Source organism: Geotrypetes seraphini, chromosome 6 (genome assembly GCF_902459505.1).
Source record: "Geotrypetes seraphini chromosome 6, aGeoSer1.1, whole genome shotgun sequence".
Classification (NCBI taxonomy): Eukaryota; Metazoa; Chordata; class Amphibia; order Gymnophiona; family Dermophiidae; genus Geotrypetes; species Geotrypetes seraphini.
Window position 1 is genome coordinate 148,309,626 of NC_047089.1, and position 24,212 is coordinate 148,333,837.

The following is a 24,212-nucleotide window of genomic DNA, read 5'->3' on the forward strand; positions in this document are numbered from 1 at the left end:
CAGGTCCCTTGCATTTCGGTCGCTTGGATATTGATCTTTACTCCTCCACCTTTATGACCATCTCTGTCCTTCCTAAAAAGATTATATCCCGGTATGTTTGCATCCCATCCATGTGATTCACTGAACCATGTCTCTGTGATAGCAACAATATCTAGATCTGCCTCTAACATCAGGGCTTGCAGATCATGAACTTTGTTGCTTAGACTGTGAGCATTTGTGGTCATCGCTTTCCAGCTATTTTTCAGCGATAATCTTCTTTTTCGTATGGATTTTTGTGTCGTTTCACTTTCCGTTGCAATACTAAGAAATGAGTTGCTGATATTGCTTATGTTGCAGCCTTTACTACTATCATATCTTTTCTTTTGCCAGAGGTGGTCTCTATAATTGTCCTTCGTACATCCACCACCCCCACCTTCTAGTTTAAATGCTTAGAAAAATATTGTCTAAATTTCTCTGCAAGGTTTCTTTTTCCTGCTGTAGTAATATGTAGCCCATCAGTGCAATATAGCTTCTTGTCCTTCCATGTATTTCCCCATCCTCCTATGTACCTGAAGCCTTCTTGATGACACCAGGCTCTGAGCCATCTATTAAAGTCCTCTGTGTTTTTCACTTTTTGCTCTCCCTTTCCATTTGCAGGCAGTATTTCAGAAAAAGCTAAAGTCTTTACAAAAGGTTTCACGCCCTCACCAAGCTCCCGAAAAGCTTTCTGTGCTGCAAGTGTGGAGTTGTTGGCCAGGTCATTTGGTCCCAGATGGATAACAACATCAGTGTTAAAATCCTTAGTTTTTTCCTTAATTATAGTCAGTATTTGCCTGGAACTCCTGGTAGCTGAGGATCCTGGAAGACATTTCACTATTTTGGTCTCCTTGCCCTGTGTTCCAAGGTTAATGCCTCTGATGATGGAATCCCCCAACAGTAATAGTTTTCTGTTTTTGGCTTTTTTTTATTTGTACTTAGGGTGCGCTTGTTCTCTTGAGTTACCTTCATTGGTTCCAGTCCCACCTCCCTTCTGTTTTCTTGAGTATCACAGTGCATTAGTGGAGCGAAGGAATTCTGTAGAGGTAATATTAGTGAAGGTGGATGTTTCTGAGTTACATGTCGCAGTCTTCCTGAGCCTACTGTGACCCATTTATTCCTGGGCTGTTTTATTCTTTGAGGTAGAGGTGGTAAGTTGGTATGATTTTGTGGAGTGACGGAAGCTGCTTTAATTGTGGATGGCATGTTTTTAGTCACCTGTGCTAATACTGTATATTCTTTATCTTCTGGCACCCGATAAATTCTGCACTTTTATACTCTTTCAGAATTTGGTGGTTTTTTTTTTTTTTTTTACTTTGGTATGGTCAACAGAACTACAGATCCATTTGATCTTCTCCACAGCTAACCATTAGTACTTCAAAATTTAAAGTTTGTCATTTTGCATGCACACACATATGCTGACTTTTAGAGGCTTCTACCACAGGACGACGAGGTAAATGTTTCAATGCTCATAGGAGCCCTTGATTTTTAACCATCTGCATTTTTATATTTTCTTTTTATGTATCTTTCAGCATTTAAACACCTGAAAAACTCTGTATTTTTAATTCCCTTTCAGTAATGGTCATGTCTGTCTAAGGTTTCATAGGGTTCCTTTTATTAAGCCGCGCTAGCGGGGTTAACGCACGTGACTTTTCATCACGCGCTAACCCCCGCGCTGGCCTACAAATACCGCCTGCTCAAGAGGCGGTAGTGGCTAGCACAGCCGGTGGTTTAGCACACGGTATTACGCACGTTAAACTGCTAGCGCGCCTTTGTAAAAGGAGCCCTTAGACTGCAGTTATGATTGGAGTTTAGCTTATGTTTTTTTAAAATGATTTTTAAGATTTCCATATGCTGTTGGCTTGCTGTTTTAAATTATTTATTTTTTTAAAATTTTATATATTAATTTAATTTGGTCCATACAATGGTTCTTTATATTTAGGTTGTATCACCAATTTGTTAGTCCATTGCAGTTTGTTGGGTCATTTAGGCCCGGATTCTCAAAACGGCGCTGGAATCGGCCAGCACTTGAAAAAACAGTGCCTGTCTCACGTCACTCAAACTATGGCACTATTCTGAGAATCACTGTCTGCGTCAAAGATAGGTGCTGGAAATGTAGGCCAGGGTTTTACAGGCCTACATTACCAGTGCCTGTCTTCTACGTAGAATCATGCCTAGTGGCACTGAATGTCCATCTCACCCATAACCATGCCTCTTTTGTTGTTCGGCGCTGCTAAGAATATATATATATAGACACAATTCAGTTGCCTTTTTTGTAGGTGTTTCATGGCACCTACTTTTTTTTTCTTAATTAGATTTTGTTTTAGAATGGTGTGGTCAATTACTGCACCATTAATTGCCAATTAAAACACTTAAGTTAGGTGCCTTTTGACCGGCACCAATTTGAGAATCCTGGCATTGCATTTCCTGCTGGCTTTCATAGAAATGTAAACTGCTTAGTACTGTGTTTCCCCCAAAATAAGACAGTGTCTTATATTCATTTGAGGCCCAAAAAAGACACTAGGTCTTATTTTCAGGTAGGGCTTATTTTTTTCATGTACATGATCATCTCTCCCTTCCTCTCCTTCACCCCAATTCTTCCTCTTTGCTTTCCCCCACATGTGCAACATCTTTCCTCCCCTCTCACCCATCCCCTTGTGCCTTCCCTCTGCATCTTTCTATCCCTCCCATCCCCCTGTGCAGCAGAACCCTTGCTCAGTTTCCATCCTTCTCTCCCTCCCATCCCTCGTGCCGCTGAACCCTTTGCCCAGCTTCCATCCTTCCCTCTCTCCCATCGCTCATGCAGCAGAACCATTGAGCACCCATTGCCGCCCCTGCCGCACAGCTGAACAACTGATGACCCTCCATCCTTCCCTCCCAACTGATCCCCGCCAACCACGACCATAAATACCTTGCTGCAGAGGAGCGTTGGGCCAGCAGCACTCACAGGCTCCTTCGCAGCCTTCTCACTGTGGCCATCTGTGTACTAATGATATCATTAAGACCTACCCCAAAAATCATGCTAGGTCTTATTTTCGGGGAAACACAGTATTATCTTTTAGCTGTAGCTATTGTATTTCCCTGTAATGCCATTTTATCTGATTTTGTTTGCCATTATAGGCAAGTCACTTATGCTGGGTTTTATAAAACTGCGGAAGAGCTTCTTACCACAGGCTGGCAAGGTAAATGCTCCAATACTCATAGGAATTGAATGAGCATCAGAATATTTTCCTCATCAGCCCATGGTAAGAAGTTCTTCCGTGGTTCAGTAAAAAGAGCCCTTAATCCTCCAATGCCCCAGGTACATTAGATAGACTATGAGCCTATTGGGACAGATAGGAACTCTATGAGCATAAGAGCAGCGTTGGAGCATTTAGTGCTCTGGGCCACGATAGAAACCTCTATTGTGGCTTAGTAAAAGGGGAAGGGGGGTTGGTTATTGTTATAAATAAAACCAGACAATTCTCTAATATAAAACAATATGAAAGGAAAGTAAATACAAGTCCTCCTTACCAACATACAATCAAAAGATGGCAGCACTCAGTAGTCTGTCTCTATAGCAACCAGCAGTATAAGTTCCTAACCACAGCTGCAAGCTCTTTTAAGATGACTAAGAGATCAAGGGTTAGAACAACAAAAACTAAAATAAAGATTTTTTAAAACCGACAAAAAAACACAAAGAGCCTTAAATAATGAATAAGATTGACTTAAAATGGTTTTAAGGCCCTCTTCTATTAAACTGCGCTAGCAGTTTTTAGTGTAGAGAGCCGCGCTGAATAGCCCGCGCTGCTCCCGACGCTCATAGGAACTCTATGAGCGTCAGGAGCAGCGTGGGCTATTCAGCACAGCTCCCCGTGCTAGAAAACTGCTTAATAGAAGAGGCTCTAAGTGCTTAAAAGTACCAAAAAAAAAAAAGACCCATGGGAAAATTTGTGATTAAAATAAAAAGGTTCAAACCTATATAAAAACCTTATCCACTTATAGAGTAAGCTCTGGGAAGTCAGAATATCTAATTATTAACTAAAAAATAGCTCAGGAACACTGAAAAAATATGTTTAAAAATGTGACATCATCACCTAATTTGTATATATATAAAAAACCTCAAACAGTCACAATGACTCAAAATAGGCTATTTAAAAATAGTAGAAACATAGAAAAATGACGGCAGAAAAGGGCCAAAGCCCATCAAGTCTGCCCACTCCAGTGACCCTCCCCCATGAGTTTGCTCACCAACCTCCTGCCCTTACCTCATTAGAGATCCCACATGAATATCCCATTTATTTTTGAAATCTGCCACGCTGTTGGCCTCAATCACCTGCTGTGGGAGTTCATTCCAATGATCGACCACCCTTTTTTTAGTAAGGGGTCCTTTTACTAAGGCGTGCTAGCTGATTTAGCATGCATGCTAAATGCTAACACGTCCATTATATTCTTTTTTAAAAAATTTATTTATTTATCAAAATTTTCAATTTTTACAAGCATATATCTTGACAATGAAAATAGAGTTAGAAATTAAAAGAAATTATAATAAGAATCAATACCAACCAAAATTAGCATTTAGTAACTCTATTAAACCTCATTATGAAGGCAATTAGAAAACTAGGGCAAGAAATAATTCAAAAATACTATCAAGAAAGACTAGATTACAATAAACCCCCAACTCTCCAGGCCACCCCCTTCCCACCACTTTTCAAACCACCCTCTTCCCTGCCTCCATTCCTACCACATTCTCAACACTCCTTACGACACTATACTTCACTATCCCCATCATTACATGCCAAGGCAGATATGGTGATCTTACCTCCCAACACAAAAAAAGCCATACCAGGAACCCTGCCAACCTCATCCCAATTCTACCCTCCCCACCAGCCCCCACCAGCAATACTCTCAAACTGGCACTCATCAATGCAAGATCAGATAACAACAAGACCTTCCTCCTACACGACCTCATCTGTGACAAGACTTGGGACGCCCTCATGATCACTGAAACCTGGCTCCAAGACAATGATGGGATAGCACTAGGCGAACTATGTCTTCCAGGCTCTAACCTGCTCACGTACCTCTGGGAAAGGAGGTGGAGTAACTACCATCATCAACAACTCCACCACACCAAAATTGATAAACTCTATCAACATTCCCTCCCTAAAAGCTCTTGCTTTCACCATAGGCCACAAACACAAAATCACCCTCATACTCCTCTACAGAGCCCCCAACTCCCCAACAGATACCCTAGAGACCCTCCTCGAATTCATCACCGAACTGTCCATCTCCCACAAACACGTGACCATCCTGGGAGATTTCAATTTCCCAGACTACCCCAACACCTCAGGACAAAGAGACCGCTTCCTCTCCTCCCTCACCGACCTGGGATTTCATCAAGCTATAACCACCCCTACACACTCAGCAGGCAACATCTTAGACTTAATCTTCACCCTCAGAGGCCCAACTGCAGAGCCCCAACAAACAATCTACACCACCACACCTGCCCCATGGTCAGACTACCACCTCATTGAATTCCAACTCCCACTCGAAACTCCCCTTGCCCCGTGTAAAGACCCTACCCCTCCCACCCTACGCCAACTCCCTAACTCAGTCAGCCCTCCAGCCATGGCCACATGCATTCGCACCCTAAACGAAACCTGCACCCAACATCCCCACTCCATCAACCTAGCAGCCTCCACATGGCACTCCAACATCCAATTCCTCTATAACAGCCTTGCTCAGACAAAAACAACTCGAATAACCACCAATAAAACACCTGCTCCCCAGTACACCAGTGACCTCCGATCCATAAAACGATCTCTGAGGAAAGCAGAAAGGAATTGGATCAAACACCCAAATTCAGAAACCAAAGCCCACCCGAAAAACACATCCATCACCTACAAAGCTGCCATCCTAGAGGCGAAGAAAGCCTACTACTCTCGCCTCCTACAATTAGCCCCTACTAGATCCAAACAACTGTTCACCCTCATAAACCAACTCTTCACCAACGCCCAAGGAAAAAGCCACAACCAAACAGAACTTGATAGTGAGACTCTCTCAAACTTCTTCCAGTCCAAAGTACAAACCATCCGCAATAATCTTGACACCAACACCAACCCCACTCCTGCACACCCCCAGCCTAACCCAAATACCCCATCCTCTACCACTCTCCCCAAATTTGATATGACCAATGCCGAGGTTCTCGAAACCCTGAGAGAACTCAAACCCTCCAACACCATCCTCGATCCCTGCCCATCCAGCCTCCTGCTGTCCACAGAAGACTCCATGGCAGAATCCATCCTCCCCATCATTAACACCTCCCTCTCCACAGGGACAGTTCCCCTCAGCTGGAAATCAGCTATTATCAAACCCACTCTCAAAAAACCCACCCTTGACCCTAACGAACCCGGCAACTATCGCCCGGTCTCCAACCTCCCATTTGTCTTCAAACTCCTAGAACGAATTGTGCTCCGCCAACTACATCCTTTCATAGAAGAACAAGATGCTCTGTCCCCTGCTCAATCAGGCTTCCGAACAGGCCACAGCACAGAGTCAGTACTCCTAGATATCATTGATGCCAGCTGGTCAATACTCGACAAAGGCAGCGATGCCCTACTAGTCTTACTTGACCTCAGTGCTGCCTTTGACATGGTCGACCACCACCTCCTCATATCCAAACTCTATGACCTTGGAATTAAGGACTCTGCCCTCCAATGGTTCACCTTCTTCCTTCACCAAAGGACCCAAACTGTCCTACTAGGGACGCACAAATCTAACCCCAAGCCATCAAATATGGCGTTCCCCAAGGCGCCCTTCTATCCCCCCTCCTATTCAACCTCTACATCAGACCTGTCATTGATATAGCGCCGAACTACAACATTAAAATCCACTCCTATGCCGATGACATCCAGCTGCTCCTCCCACTAGGCGAAAACCGATCGTCCCAAATTGCTAACCTCCAACACTGCCTCTCTGACATGAAAACCTGGATGACAAACAACAAACTACAACTGAACGCCTCTAAGACCGAACTCTTATGGATCAGGAAAAAAAGCATCAAACACACACGCCCAACACTATCATGGGACTCCACTCTACTAACGGCAACAGATCAAGTACGCAGCCTAGAAGTAACCTTAGACGGACACCTATCCCTATCCACTCACATATCTCAAGTAGTCTCTACCTCCTTCTACTACCTCCGCCAACTGAAGAGGATCAAACCTTACATCTCCAAACCTGACCTAGCCCAACTCCTCTACGCATATGTCCTCTCCAGAATGGATTACTGCAACTCCCTATTTAATGGAATAACCAAAAAAGATCAAGCGCCACCAACGGGTCCAAAATGCAGTTATCTGCCTCCTACACAGCCTCAACTACCATGATCCCATCTCCCCAGCACTCCGCGCTGAACACTGGCTCTCAATTAGCCAACGCTGTGCATTCAAGGCCCTGGCAATAGCACATAAAAGAATGCATACCACCACCCCCTCCTACATAAAATCCAAGCTACCCATCTACATCCCTACCCGCACCCTCCGCTCAGAAACGGAGATGCGCCTATGCATTCCCCCCGGAAGGTCCCTCCTCTCAGAAACTGCCCGCAAACGCTCCTACAGCCACTTCATTCCCCAACTCTGGAACCAACTCGATGATGCACGACCTACTCCTACTGGAGCGCTGGTCTAGGACCTGGCAACTCAGCTTCAATGCCAAAAAATGCAAAGTTATGCACCTGGGCAGCCAAAATCCATGCAAGACTTATACCCTTAATGGCGAGATCCTAACAAGAACAGTAGCAGAACGAGACTTAGGGGTGATTGTCAGTGAGGACATGAAGGCTGCCAATCAAGTAGAGCAAGCTTCATCCAAGGCAAGACAAATCATAGGTTGCATACGCAGGGGTTTCATCAGCCGTAAGCCTGAGGTCATTATGCCACTGTATAGATCCATGGTAAGGCCCCCACCTGGAATACTGTGTGCAATTCTGGAGGCTGCATTATCGCAAGGATGTGCTGAGACTGGAGTTGGTCCAGAGAATGGCCACCAGGATGGTCTCGGGACTTAGGGATCTCCCGTATGAAGAACAGCTAGATAAACTACAGCTATACTCGCTCGAGGAGTGCAGAGAGAGGGGAGACATGATTGAGACGTTCAAGTATCTCACGGGCCGCATTGAGGCGGAGGAAGATATCTTCTTTTTCAAGGGTCCCACAGCAACAAGGGGGCATCCGTGGAAAATCAGGGGCGGGAAACTGCGCGGTGACACCAGGAAATTCTTTTTCACTGAAAGGGTGGTTGATCGCTGGAATAGTTTTCCACTTCAGGTGATTGAGGCCAACAGCGTGCCTGATTTTAAGGCCAAATGGGATCGACACGTGGGATCTATTCACAGGATAATGGTAGGGGAGGGTCATTAGGTGGGCAGACTGGATGGGCCGTGGCCCTTATCTGCCGTCTATTTCTATGTTTCTATGTTTCAACTCCCCCCTCAACTCAGACTACAGAACTCACTAATGACATTCTGGAAAATGGTAAAGACCATCCTTTTCAACTAAAGGTCACCCACAGTCTACACCCCACCCTCTTAAACCCCACCTCTACCCTTCTTTCTCCATTCTAATCTTCTGCCTAAATTTCTGTATAGTCCACTCTCAGCCTATACTCAAATAACTTGTATTTAAACTAAACTACTTATATTTAAACTACTGTTCTTAATTTGCTGTATAGTCCCTATATTTAAACTGCTGCACAGTCTCGTATGTCCAAGTATTTAAATCTACTGTATAATCTTGTATGTCCAATTACACTCCATTGTGAATGTTTACTTGTAGACCGTTCTGAGCTACTGGGAGGACGGGATAAAAATATAAATAAACAAATAAATTAAGCCTCTTAAATTCCAACTTAATTCGCATTTGAAGGGGTAGAGATAGCTATTGGGGCTGGAGGTTTCCTTGCTTCCAAGAAATTTTTCAGGTGTTCAGAATTAAAGAATGCAAAGGATTTCTCCTCCATTTTAACAATGCATTTGCATGGGAACTGCAGGAAAAAAGCCCCTTTGAGGTCCAATACCAGAGGTTTAAGTGCCAAAAAGGCCTTTCTCCTCTGTTGAGTGGACCTACAAAGGTCAGGAAATATCAAAACTGAGTTATTCATAAATTTTTCATCTTTAAATCTGAAATACATTCAAAATATCCAATTCCTATCATATTCTAACACAAACGTAGCAATTAGGGTTGCTGTATTTGAAATAGATTCAAAGCTCTCCAGTAAGCCATTAATTAAACTGGCCTGCTGGTTTTGCAACGAAGGTAATTTTTTCAGTGAGTTGCCCAAGGAAATATAATATGCTTTTGTTATTGGGGGCATAGATTCAGCAGGTATTTTCAAGACCACTTTGAAATATTTCTTTAACATCTTGATTGGTTGTAAAATAGAAGATTGTGGAAAATTCAAAAACCTTAAATTCAGGCGTCTCTCATAATTTTCCAGTCTTTACATTCTCTGGTGAATATTCAAATTATCCTTTACCAAAGCTGTTTGAACTTTCTTAACCCCTTCTATAGTTTCACCAAATTCCTTTATTTGGGAGTCCACCTTTACTGTAAAGTCCCCAATTTGTTTAGTATAAGTTTGCACCACCTATAGGAGTTGGAAAATCTTATCTAAGCGTTTAGTCAATTTTTCCTCCATAATCGTAACAGCCATCCATACCTCCTCTAAAGTTATTTTCTCCAGTCTTTGCTTCAATTTGATGAAGCTCTTAATCCCAGCATCTGCAGTGTTGGCTACTGTGTAGTCCCCCCAACCATCCTCCTACTGCTCCTCCACAGATTTCCCCGGCTGGTTGTGCCACCTCTTGGGAAAGAGAAGAAGGAAATGATGTCCCAGGAATGAAGCTTCCATCGGCAACCTCTCCAGTATCCGCGGGACTTCTCAGCTTCACTTCCGGGTTGAAGTGGAGTCTCACGGTCCTTGGGGCTCAGCGTGGCTTCTGCCATGCTGCGTGTGAAATCTCCTGTCTGCCACTCACCTCCTCCCCGTGGACTTTCAGGCTTAACCGGTAAGAGAAAGCTTTCCAGTGTCTGTTGTATCGACACCGGGGAGGGAGCCAGTTTGACTGGGAACAAATGTGGCTTCCCTTTCCTCTTCACCATGTTATTCTTTGGCGGTGTCCGACGCTAGTCAGAGCGTCCTCTCACTGAACCATCTTCGCCACCATCTTGCCTCTCGGTCTCCGCATCCATTTTATTCTATGGATGCGTTAGCATTTAGCGAGCGCTAAATCGGCTAGCGTGCCTTAGTAAAACAGGGGGTAATTGAGTTAAAAATGCAAAAACTCAGATGCTGCCTGTTTAAATAGATCAACAAATAAATGTTGCCTTATAGATAAATAGATATTCATACAACTGGACCAAAAATGTGAATAAAAAAATAAATAAACGAGCCAAAATAATTCAATTGGAAGGTGACAAGCTGAAAAATAATAATAGTTACACTCATTTTACCTCAATAATCTCCCCAAACTTACAAAATATCTACTGTACTTACATATAGGTGACACATATAAGTGCTGTTGTATTGGTGTACAGTTGGGTACGTACATTTTTTGCTATTCCTGTACAGCTCACCATATAATATAAGGGGGTTGTGGCGAGATGCATATCTATGACTGTTTATGTGATATCTAGTGTAGTGGCCCCTGGGCTGTCTCACCACTCTGCAGAGATGTCTACGGACATCCCAATCACTTATTTTTGTGTGTTTTCCCCTAGGACTTTTTTTAATGGTACAAAAAACATCTAGAAAAAGGCAATTTTTGAAACAAAAAGATAGACATTTTCTAGTTCAAAAATTGCTATGTTCACCACTTGATTTTGGATGTTTTTAGCAAAATATCCAAAATCAGAATTAAGATGTCAAAGAACATAAGAATTGCCGCTGCTGGGTAAGACCAGTGGTCCATCCTGCCCAGCAGTCCACTCACGCGGCGGCTCCAAGGTCAAGACCAGTGCTCCAAATGAGTCCAGTCTCACCAGTTTAGCATGAACTTGTCCAACTTTGTCTTGAAACCCTGGAGGGTGTCTTCCCCTATAACAGACTCTGGAAGAATGTTCCAGTTCTCTACCACTCTCTGGGTGAAGAAGAACTTCCTTACGTTTGTGCGGAATCTATCCCCTTTCAACTTTAGAGAGTGCCCTCTCGTTCTTCCTACCTTGGAGAGGGTGAACAGTCTGTCTTTCTCTACTAATTCTATTCCCTTCAGTATTTTGAATGTTTCGATCATGTCCCGTCGCAGTTTCCTCTTCTCAAGGGAAAGAGGCCCAGTTTCTCTAATCTCTCGCTGTACGGCAACTCCTTCAGCCCCTTAACCATTTTAGTCGCTCTTCTCTGGACCCTTTCGAGTAGTACTGTGTCCTTCTTCATGTACGGCAACCAGTGCTGGACGCAATACTCCAGGTGAGGGCGCACCATGGCCCGATACAGCAGCACGATAACCTTCTCGGATCTGTTCGCGATCCCCATCTTGATCATTCCTAGCATTCTGTTTGCCCTTTTTGCCGCCGTAGCACATTGTGCAGATGGCTTCATGGACTTGTCGATCAGAACTCCCAAGTCCCTTTCCTGGGAGGTATCTCCAAGTACCGCCCTGGACATCCTGTATTAGTGCATGAGATTTTTGTTCCCGACATGCATCACTTTGCATTTATCCACATTGAACCTCATTTGCCATGTCGCTGCCCATTTCTTGAGCTTGATTATGTCACGTTGCAGATCTTCGCAATCCCCCTGTCTTCACTACTATGTATAATCTTTCCATATAACAATATCCCAGTTCATTGGGATCATAGACCTTCTACCCACAGACCTATAAGATCTCAACCACCCACAATTTTGGAAATTCCAACTATACCACTGCCCCCTAGTGATCCAACAATAAATACTGCTGTGCCTCTCCATAGAAATTTAATCCTTAACAATACAACTCTAAAACTCGGCCTTATCAATTCCAGATCTATCAAAAGCAAGCATCACCTCTTAAAAGATGCTATTCTTCAACAAGGATTACATATTCTCTGTATCACTGAAACATGGCTTACTGATGGCGAAGAAGCATATCTTTTCTTCTGCTGTCCCCCTAACTTTGATTACTACTGGAACCACCGCCACAACCGTAAAGGTGGTGGCTTAGCTATCATTTTTCACAAGAATTTACTTAAGATCAACGACCAATCCATTAACAATGCTGCCATTGAATTCCTCCACGTTAAAATTAATCTGAATCATAAAATTGATCTTCTTTTACTTTATATCCCTCCCCCTATAGAACATACTAAGTTAACTTTTCTCCAAAATTTAATATTTGACTTTTGCTCAGCCTCTACTTGCCCATTAATTTTGGGAGATTTCAATATTCATTTTGATAATCTTACCAACTCAAACACCATTGATACATTAAATTTTCTTAAAACTTTAGATTTGCAAACTTTGATCCAGGAACCGACACATTCTGCTAAACACACTTTGGACATGATTCTTACATCCAAATCTCAACATGTTACTCATTCTTTACCGCTTATCTCTCCCGTACCCTGGTCAGATCACTACTTCATTTCGCTTAACTTCTATCTTCCTAAATCAATATTATCAAAATCTTCCTCAGAACTTAAAAAGATTACGTTTAGGGATTTTTCCAAACTAGAAACCTCTGATATCATACCTTTTTTCAGCACTTCTACCAGTATCCCCAACTTCAATTCTATTGAGGAACAATTACAATTCTGGAATTCTTCTCTCGAAACTCTTTTGAACACCAAAGCACCAATGATCTCTAAAATCCTTTCCCCTCGTAAACTCCATAATCCATGGTATTCGGAGGAACTCTCTCTGCTAAAAAAACAACTTCGCTCATTAGAAAGAAAATGGCGATCAACTAAATCCCCTACAAACCTACAACACTATAGAGAAAAGGCTTCTCTCTATAAAAATAAAATTAATCAGGCAAAAAAAAATTATTATTCCAATAAAATTCACAAAGCAAAAAATTCCTCCGTTTTATTTACTATCCTAAAATCCATTACCCCAGAGACTAAAAGCAATAATACTGATCAAAAATCCACTCTCAAAGCACAGGGATTGGCAGACTACTTCTGCAAAAAAGTTGCCACTATCCGAGAAACTTTCAATGTTAACACAATAAGCAACTCCACAGACAACTGTATAAACCAATTTCATACCTACAGCCAAATGTATTAATTTTAAGATTCTGTCTTTAAAAGAAATAGAAGGTATTTTTCAAAAAATCAATATAAAAGGTTCCCGATTAGAAATCATTCCCCCATTTTATTTAAAAAAATTATTTTCTTGCTTCGGCCCTTTTATCCATTCACTCATCCAAAACAGTCTATTCACAGCAACCGTTCCTACCAACTGGAAAACTGCTATCGTTACTCCAATACTGAAAACTCATAAAATCAGTCAGGATGATGTCTCTAACTACTGCCCAATTTCCAATTTACCTTTTCTAGCGAAATTAACTGAAAAACTGGGTTTTGATCAACTTTCAGATTTTATCGAATCCTCAAATGCACTCCACCCAAATCAAACCAGTTTTCGAAAATTCCATAACACAGAATATTCGATGATAGGTCTTATAACTAATATTCATTATCATTTAGATCACCATAAATCAGTTGCCCTTTTCTCATTAGACCTATCTGCAGCCTTCGATACTATTGACCACGACCTTTTACTTAATCGCCTAGAATCTCTAGGCATAGGTGGCCAAGTCCTAAATTGGTTCATTTCATTTCTTTCTAATCGTTCCTCTATTGTCAGATTTAATGATGAATATTCTAAATCTTATTCGCTAACATATGGGATACCCCAAGGTTCTATCTTGTCACCTCTCTTATTTAATATTTTCCTTTCTCCATTACTCACCATCTGCCAATCATTAGGTTTTACATCATTTTCATATGCAGACGATATTCAGCTTCTCCACCCTTTTGATCCAGAAAATGATGAAGAAATTATGGCAATCAATAAAAAACTGGACTCGATAAAAAATTAGCTATGCGCCAATAAATTAGCATTAAACATACAAAAAACCAAAACCATGTTCTTCACTTGGAAAAAAGACTTAACTCCAAGGACTTCTTTCGTCCTCGATAATATTCCTTTAGAGTCAGTACCTAAGTTAAAAATTTTAGGAGTTATTGTCGATGTTAATCTATCATTCCACAATCACATTACTCAAATAGTTAAATCATGCTTCTATAAACTACGTCTGATACGCTCAATTTCTACATTTCTAGACCCTAAATCCATTAATATATTAATTCATTCTATGATTATAGCCAAAATTGATTATTGCAACTCCCTCTTAATTAATATAACACAAAAAGAAAAAAGGCTTCAGATAATCCAAAATACGGCAATAAAACTTATTCACAAAGCGAAAAAATACGACCATGTTACACCTTTATTGATCAACTCCCATTGGCTTCCTAATTAGCCATCGTATTACCTTTAAGATATTATTCCTAGTATTTAAAATACTAATCTTTAATGAACCTCAATTTATGACAAGAATGATTATTCCTTCGGTCGACATCTCTAAATCTATTAGACGTCCCTTCCCTGAAAATTGTGGGCACAAGAAGAAGTGATATGTTCTCGGTCATGGTTCCACAATTGTGGAACTCTTTGCCACACTATATCAGAAAAGAAACAGACCTAATCTCATTTAAACAACTTTTAAAAACTTTTTTGTTTAAAGATGCTTTTAACATTTAAATTCTGACACATAATAACTTATTCCAGAATTTTTTATTCTTCCCTTCCTTTTGTTCTCTCCCTTTTATGTTTTTTTTTTCACTCTAATAGGATTTGTAACTTTCCCCCCCTACCCCCCTACATCATGTTTGTTTTAATCTGAATGTCAGATATAATTTGTTAGTTGTTATAATTATGTTAGTTTTTAAATTTTGTTTTCAAAAAGTTGTTAGTCTTCTAATTTGTTGTTTTTATAAAGCTGTTCATCGCTTAGTAAATTGTATAAGCGATTCATCAAACATTAATAAAAACTTGAAACTTGTATCGTTCGCAAATTTAATCAACTCGCTCGGCGTACCAATGTCCAGATCATTTATAAAGATGTTGAAGAGCACGGGTCCAAGCATTAAGCCCTGCGGCACCCCGCGGGTGACACTCTTCCAGTCTGAGAATTGTCCATTTACCCTTTTCCCATTGTCCCATTTACCCATTGTCCATTTCCTATGCTCCAGACAGTTTTTAATCCACATATTTCACCCTTGATTCCATGGCTCTCAATTTTACGAAGTAGTCATTCATGTGGAACCTTATCGAACACCTTCTGAAAATCCAGATAAACAATATCGACCGGGTTGCCCTTGTCTATCTGCCTGTTACTCCCTCAAAGAAGTGCAGCAAGTTCATCAGGCAAGATCTGCCTTTATTGAAACCGTGCTGGCTGGTCCTCATCAGATCGTGTCCGTCAAAGTGATCAATGATGCGGTCCTTTATCAGCACCTCTACCATCTTTCCCGGTACCGAGGTCAGACTCACCGGTCTGTAGTTTCCCAGATCTCCCCTCCCCATATATTATATTCACGTTTTCTGTTCCTAGTGGACTCACAATCTAACATTTGTACCTGAGGTAATGAAGTATTACAATTACTGCAAAATACTCTCCTTCTTCGAAAAGCACATTGGTTACCCATTACTCATTGTCTCACCTATAAAATACCCCTTCTAACCTTCAAAACAAAAACCTCCAATCAACCAGCCTTCATTGACAAACTTCTGATCCCTTATGCATCCTCCAGGGCACTCCAATCCAACAACCCAAGCCTACTTACCATTCCATCGATACGTGAACTTTTCTACGACACTACTCGCAAATCCATTTTTTTAGTCACTGCACCATCTCTGTGGAATGCCCCACCATTGGATCTCTGACTAGAAAACTCAAAACTAAACTCAAGACTTTTCTCTTTAAATATGCCTATACTCTCTAATCCTAGCTCTCTCAAATAATTCTCTTACAACTCTCCGAAGTAATTTGGAAAATCAAAACACTTCTTTTGAAGCGAGCCCTACCCTAATGTATTCCCCCCCTCTCCACTTGCATCCCTTTTATTTTTATCTCAATGTATTTACTAACTTATCTTCCCTCACCTCCCCCTTGTCTCATGTATGTCAGTTAGATTATGTCCCTGTATTTTTAACTCTAGATATGATATATATTTTATTTTGACATTTTATTTTATTGTAAACTGTTTAGATACCCGACTGATAAATGGTATATCAAAAATAAAGAAACTTAAGAAACTTAATCACAAGGGGCAGCATGGCGAAACAAACCCAGTTCAGCTTGTTCTCAACCCACTAACTACACTAACCATTAGGTTATTTCTCTAACATCTTATGTTACCTCACTATAATAGGTTTTTGATTGCGAGTCAGTTTTTGTTTATTTTGATACACATCCAGAAAAGGGTGGGGGGGGGATTATTTTTTGTCATAATTTGATTTTTAAATATTTACACTTGGGATGGGTGGGAGGATGGAAGGATATTGCTAATAGGGTAAGGTTATTAGGGAAATCTATGTTTCTGTGTTTTATTTAAATTGTCATTAGGTGGGTGGGGAGGGGGAGAAATTGGTTGGTTATGTATATTTGAAAGTTAAATGTGCTTATATTGACATATATATATATATAATATATTAATGTATTGCACTATTGAAGATTGTAAAATCAATAAAGATTTATAAAAAAAAAAGAAAAAAAAAGGTTATTCCTCTATGCAACTTTATTTGATAAGTTAAAAGAATGGACAGCTTTATAAACTAGCAATACCTCAGATGAATACTGCTACTTCTGTCATAATGCTACTCACTGTCCAGGCTACTGTTGTATTGTCATTATTCAAATAACATAACTTTGTCTTTGTTTCTTGACCATAGTGGGTGACAGTGACTCGGAATTGGATTTCCCAACCACTGTGCTCAATTTAAGACCAAGAGCAGGAGCAATATTGAGAGAATGGGAAGAACCACAGCCATATGGCATGACATGGAGAAATGAACTTGAGGAAGACAGTGAAGACAAGGGCTTTTCAAAGCCCACAGTTCAACGCTATACAATGAATCAAAACGAGACAACTGTTGGGTTCAGGCCATCAATGCTACCAAAAGCAATGTTTGGGACATTAATAGAAGAAAGTTTGCCTAACAAGCCATATGAACCTGAGCCACCACCACGAGTTAGGAGAAACTTGGAAGCTGGGACTCAAAGATATATGCATAGATCAGATATGGCCCATCGTAAGTCACCAAAGTAGCTGAATTTTTATTGGTTAACATGCCTGCGGTTGATTTTGCTAAAATGCTTCACACAATCTAAGTTTGAAAATATTTAGGAAAACAAAATTCTTCCACGTGATAATACCACATAATAAAACTAAACCTAATGTTTTTCAAATAGATTTTTTTTTTTAAATAGAGACCAAGAAAGGGATGTAATTGATACTGAAATATATTATAGACATTAACAACCCCTTTTTAGAAAAAAACACAGAAGTCAGAATTGAGGACATCTCAAATTTCACCAAAATATCAGAACAGAATCTGTTGAGATAAAGGCTGATATAAATAGAGGAGAAATGGGCATTTATGTGCCAGGCATGTTCGACATAAGCATCCATTTTAAACAAATAAACAGCAAAAAAATTTCAATAGGTTGAAAACCAGTAGAGGGACACGTACGTGATGGCAGTACTGCTCAATCCAGTCAATTTACTAAAACCACAATGTGCTTGGTAGCAGGCAGGGATGTAGCTAGACATCCAATTTTGGGTGGGCCTGGACCCAAGGCAGGTGAACAGATCTTCTTATCCCTGGCACTCAAACATCTCAGGCCGCCTCCGGGGTCAGAAGCCCACCACTGCATACCTTTTAGAGTGCTGATCTTTGCCAGCAACAAGCAGTACTACTGAAGCACGCTGCTTGCACTGGCCCCATAGCCTTCCGATGCAACCTCCTGTTCCACATAGATGGAGTACATCAGAAGGAAGGCTGTAGGCCCAGCGCAGTGTATATCATTCACGTTGTTCACCGCCAGCTCTTTAAAAGGTGTGTGGCAGGAGAGACTTCAGGAGTTTTTAGCTGCTGGGGCTTGGGGATCTCTACCAACTACATGTAGATGTGCTGCTACTGGGTGGGCCTGGGTCCACCTGTGACTATACCACTGGTAGCAGATTTCGATCTATTAGGACATTGCTGTTCATTCCCCTTTTGAAATGGGGGAATAGATGTTTATCTTATAAGCACACCCTAGTCCCTCAGAAAACATTGGCAGACCGTGCCCTTTTGCTATTTTTTACCTTTATATCGTGGCTTTGTAAAATGGGAGTGTAAACATTTATGTAAGATAAATGTTTAAGTGCTGATTTGTGCATGTCTCAAACCTGAACAGCCCTTCTAAAATAAGCATAATATGTCAGATCAGGTTGCTCAATCATTTGGAATGACAAAGGACATGTAAAAGACATTTCCTGAAACAACAAGGAAAAACCTGACATTTCAGTTCTTTTTCTTGTTGGGCCATTTGGTTCTTGTTGGTTCTTTTTCTGGATGGGCCATTTGGCCTCTATCTGTCATCATCCTTCTATAAGAATGTGCACTATTGTTCAAATAGTGCACCCTATTCAATAATGTACTCTATTTATCAATAGGTGTAGTATTGAGGAATAATACTCACTATTTAAATAATAGGGTGCAATATTGTGTAATAATACTCAGTATAAATGACACAGGAAGCTAAACAAAATAAAAATTTTGGTCTGCACACACCTGAACCCTAGCAATGTATCTACACTTTTGTGTGTTTTGGCCACAATTACTGCTTGCACCATTACTGAAATTCTGATTCAATGTCCACTCCTCAAAACCAGTGAGCTATCTCACTAATATTAGGCTCCTCCCAGAGACAGTATATTGAATTAAAAAATGAACTATTGTCTTTTCAAGTGGCAGTGACATGGCAGAAATTAAAAAAGTAATTTGCCACTTCCTGGCAGCTGTATATATCCATCTTTTGCTCTGCTGCAGAAGCAAGCTTTCATAGTAACTTTATACTTGTGTTACTAAAGAGAATAGTAAAATCAACAGATTATCCTCTTTGCTGGAAAAGAAGATGGCTGGCTGTTAGATCCGCCTCTTGAAAGGATATGAAATTGCTCTTGAAAATAAAATAAGCAGATACAAAGTTCAGAGGAAGTTATAAATGCTCATATCAAAACATGACATTTTTTCATTAGAATTTTATCTTGAATCACAAAATTTAAGGAGCCCTTTTACTAAATGGGTTTAGTCAGTGGCATATCTAGTGGGGAGAGAAACCCCTCCCCTGGCCAGAACACCCTCCTCCTCCACGTAGTAGGAAAGTGCATGGATTAGTTGCGGGCTGCATGCACGCAGCTGCTGACTCTGCTGGTCCCCCACCCTGGAATAGGAAGTTGACATCAGAGGGGGCATGCGCCAATGGACCACAGACCACCAATTGCTTCGGCACCCTCAAGCTCCCTGCACCCGGGGTGGACTGCCCTCCCCACCCTTAGTACACCATTGGGCTTAGTGCATTTTAACAGAGGACTTTCCCATGTGCTAAGCACATTTTTAATGCAGCAATAAAATAAGGTTGTTTTTTTTTTTAAAAGTCCTGTGCTACTTTATTCATTAGCATGCGAAATTTACACAAAATTAACACAAGAGCATTTTCTGCCTCCTATTAAGGAAGTAGACAAATTACCACAAAATTATAATGCATTTTTGTGGTAAGCCTTTTCTTATGTGCTAAGCTGTATTAGGACTTTACTGATAAGTCCTCTAACCCCTCCCCTACTTTTACTAAGCTGTATTACAGATTTCTACTGCGGTCCGGTGCGCTAAATGCTCTGACACTCATAGAAATCCTGTGCATCGGAGCATTACGTACTCTGGGTCAGGATTGAAACCTCTACTGCAGCTTAGTAAAAAAAAGGGGGCGGGAGATACATTTGGAAAGTAGATCATTACTCATCTAAAAATATAAGATAAAACTCCCTTCCCCCCCAAAAAAAATATTACAAATTCTGTTTATTTTCATATAGTTCAAGCTCACAAATGATTGTGTTGTACATAGAAAATATTATATATATGCACTTTAGTATTGTTTCCATGCATATTTATACAAAAGAGAATAAACTGATCTGGATATTTATTTTATCCTGCTATGCAGTGAGCTGATACCAGAAGCCCAACAGAGGGCAGCAAATGTGTGAAAACAGCCAATATGATCAAAGAAAACTGTAACTTGTAGAGAAAATAAAATACAATATAAAAGTTTCTGAAACGAACAAATTTATTTTATTTATTTTGATTTATATCCCATTCTCCCAGGAGTTCAGAACGGGTTACAGATTGACATTCACAATCAGTTTTAGGACAGAAAATCATGACAAGGAGAGGGATACAGTTAGATAAACACAGATCTTATTCTAGAGTCTTGGCTGGTCATAAAGAGGAGAGCATGTGATTACTAGGCATTTGTTGGTTTCCTTTAATAAAATATGTAAGAGCCCCCATGACAATGAGTGCCTCTATAAGAGAGTTGCCTAAGGAGACACCTAAATGTCTCAAGTTGTCCGTAGGAGTTTGCTACTAAAAACAGAATTGTAAAAACAAGATTGAAGGGGTTTTTTTTCAAGCTCTCGCTTCAAATTTGACTTGGAGGAAGCATGCAAATCTCTGCTGTCTCCAGCATTCAAAAGGAGACTTCAGTAGCTCTGTGCATGCTGCTATATTGTGCATATCAATTTTAGCAGTTTAAAAAAAATCCAGTTTATATTTCCACGTGAAGAGCTAAATTGGTAAATCTCCAGCAAAATTACTTGAAAACCTCCAGCAAAGCTTTTGGATGGTTTTAAATCAGATGATGAAACATTCCATTTCCTGTAGAAGTGCACATCTTATTTCTACTTTAACCATTGATATCTTTCTGAAATTGTGCTTGGTTTTCTCTTACCCAGTTTTATAGTTTGTTCTTGCCTCAGTCACATGTGTTACAGAAGTTTGATGCTTTTACTAAGCTGGATTCGACAGCTAACACAAGTTTTACCACATGGTAGACATTAGAATAGGCCTATGCTGTCTTCTACACAAAAAAATCCAGCCAGCTCGGTATAAATACCATATTATCTACCTAAAGAAGGAGTGGGCTAAAGCTGGATGTGACATGGGCAGGCAGAGGAGTGGTCAGCTGTGACAGCGCATGGGTTGGTACTGTTCACTCGGTGTCATGACTACCAATAGCATAGCTAAAATCACTGCCACCTCCCGATTCCTGCTGCAGGTCAGATTCCCACCACCACCTGATCAGATACATGCCTCCAAGACAACAGCCCTGATCCCTCTGACACAACACCTCTGTCCCTATCGTAACAATCCTGTCGCCCTGTGCAGGCATGTAGCCAGACATTGAATTTCTGAGGACCAGAGCACAAGAATGGAGGATAAAAAATTTTTACTTTGCCCTTTGTCACCCCATGCCTGAGCTGGTTAAGTAACCCAACCCCACTAACAGAAGTGCTCCTCTCACCTGCAGCCACTGCCACCTCCATGAAAGGCCTTCCCCTCGGTGTATGCTTGGTTTCCATAAAGCTGAGCATGCGTAAGAGAGCCCCGCCCCTATGTTAGTTCTGTTTCACAAAAACTGAGCATGCGTGGCAGGGGAGGCTGAGCACATTGACAGCAGTAGTCACAAGTATAGGAACATTTTTGCTGGTGAGGCATAGGGACCACCGCCAGCCACGGGCCCAAATTCAAATTGGGTGGGGGCTAGATCTCCAAGGCCTCCTTTGGCTATGGCCCTGTCTCAGAGAGGTACCCTCTCCTTGAAGTGGCAATTTAGGGAGTGCTCAGCAGCAACAATTGTCCTCCACTGCCACTCACATAATTGCCCTCATCCAAAGTGACCCTTTGCCTTCTACCAATATATTACCACTAGGGTTCAGTGGCAGTATTGTGAGACTACTACTAGAGAACAGAGGTGTCCTTTTGGTCAATGGCATTGACCTAGATACCACAGAAGAATGACTACTGTCATTAAAGACCCCTGAGCTACCCACTTCAGACCCCCAAACAGGTTGCTATATAGAGGAGTTAGCATGGTTGTGCTGGGGAGAATGTGACCAGCAGAGGGTTCTGACCCCATGGCAAGTGAGGGGAACATAACCCCTAGTGGTAGTAGCATGGGATTACCACTACGAGCACTAATATGAAAATGGGCAGGACAGGAGCGACTGGGGTCACTTCTGTCTAAAGATCACTGGATCACCAGGTACTAGGCTCGTAGGCCCAAGAAGATGATAGGAACCTCCTTGGAGGGGGTGTCATCAGAGGGGTTGGGGAATAGAGGGAATGGCACCAGTCCCTTTAGACTCTAGCCCAGGAACATCAAGTTGTGGTTTCAGACTTGATGCTCTTGGCACTATAAGATAACCCCAGATTTTGATTGGAGTTATTTTATCATCATTTTATGCCCAGGATGCAACTTGTGTTCCAGTGGTTTATATATTAATGAGCTGCTTTATATGTATTTGCATGTTATTTCTGTGTAACCCATGATGACTTAATATCGCCAAGGCAGAACAAGACCAGCTGTGTTAGAGTCCTTTAAGTAGTAGTGCTAAGGTGCAAATAACACAACTTAAGGCTCTGATACAGTTTGCTAATTTTACCCCAAAGAAGATTGAGGCTGAAGAGATGTCTGAACCTCATGACTTTTTCACTTGACTGGCATCAGAGTTTGAATGGTGGTGTTCCTCTGAATTTTCAAACTCTATGGGAGGTATACCAACCGAGGAGATGCTTAAGGTCAGAAGGTACAGTGAGATTAATTTCGAGGAAGGAGAATACTGTCCGGAATGAAAAAACAAGAATAGCACTGATGTCCGTGGCTAGAGTAAAATAATGGAACCTCCTCCCTGGCATCCTGAGGACCCGTTTCGATCGATTACAGTTTAAGCGAATGTTAAAAACGCAATTGTATGTAGATGCCTTCCTATGATGCTATGTGGAAGGGAGATGTTTAAAGAGGAATCTGAACTATGAACAATGCTCTTGAGTCATTAACGATTGACGATATGTAATCCTACTATAGTTCCCTGCTATTTTTAGTGAGTTCAATGTGTATACTGAAAGTATCGTTATACGTTGTTCTTTGAATCATTGTGAATGTTTTACGCTGTAAACCGTTTCATTATAGGCGGTTAAGAAATTTTAGAAATAAATAATAAATAAATAATTGTTTTAGGTACGAGTATTGATCAGTATGAAATGTCAATTTAGAATGTCAACTGTATTGTTCAAAGTTTTTGGGAGGATTTAGGGGAATTTAAGTAAGGTGCAGTAAAATAGACTACGGTGCAAGTCAAGAAAAAGCAGAGTTTCATTACAATAACTTCAGCGACCTACACAGTAAATTTCTTTCTGCATTCCAACAGCCAGTAACATTACACACTCTTGGCTAGAACAATGTAAAAAGTTACAAATTATCCAAAATTCTGCAGTGCATCTGATATTCAAGCTGAAGAAATTTGATCATCTTTCCAGTTTTTTGTTTTTTTACCAGAAATTACATTAGTTCCCAACACAGGCCAGATTGGGATGCGTTTGTTATAAGATCATGTTTGGTTTAACTCCTTCTTACTTATATGCTCATCATTCATTTTCTTTAGCAAAATGATTTTTATGAAATATTACTTATTTCGCTTTTCCATCAGTAAAGGAATGCAAGTATAAAAGGTATATAACCAATCTACTTTCCTAACAAATGGTCAAATGGGAATCTATAATTCAATCATTAATTTCTTTTTTTTTTGTAAATTCTTTATTCATTTTTTAAAACTTACAATAAGTGCGATATAAGATAAAAACCATTTTACACTTTAACATCATTTAATATTCCATCAAACTCTCATTCAGACCCTCCCACATCCCTAACAACTGTCTTTAAACATAAGAAAACATAGGGCTCCTTTTATCAAGCCGTGCTAGAGGGGTTAGCACATGCGACTTTTAATCAAGCGCTAACCCCCGCGCTGGCCAAAAAACTACCGCCTGCTCAAGGCAGGTGTTAGTGG

General features: G+C 40.8%; 1 protein-coding gene across 1 annotated transcript in view; it reads left to right on the forward strand.

Moving 5' to 3' along the window:
• Positions 1–23,334, forward strand: part of LOC117362871 (sodium/hydrogen exchanger 2-like) — a 146,315-nt gene extending 122,981 nt beyond the window's left edge. Inside the window, exon 12 of the mRNA XM_033949944.1 lies at positions 16,996–23,334. Within this exon, the coding sequence (XP_033805835.1) occupies positions 16,996–17,372 (377 nt within the window). The 3' untranslated portion in view covers positions 17,373–23,334. The remainder of the gene's footprint in view (positions 1–16,995) is intronic.
• Positions 23,335–24,212: the final 878 nt, after the last annotated feature.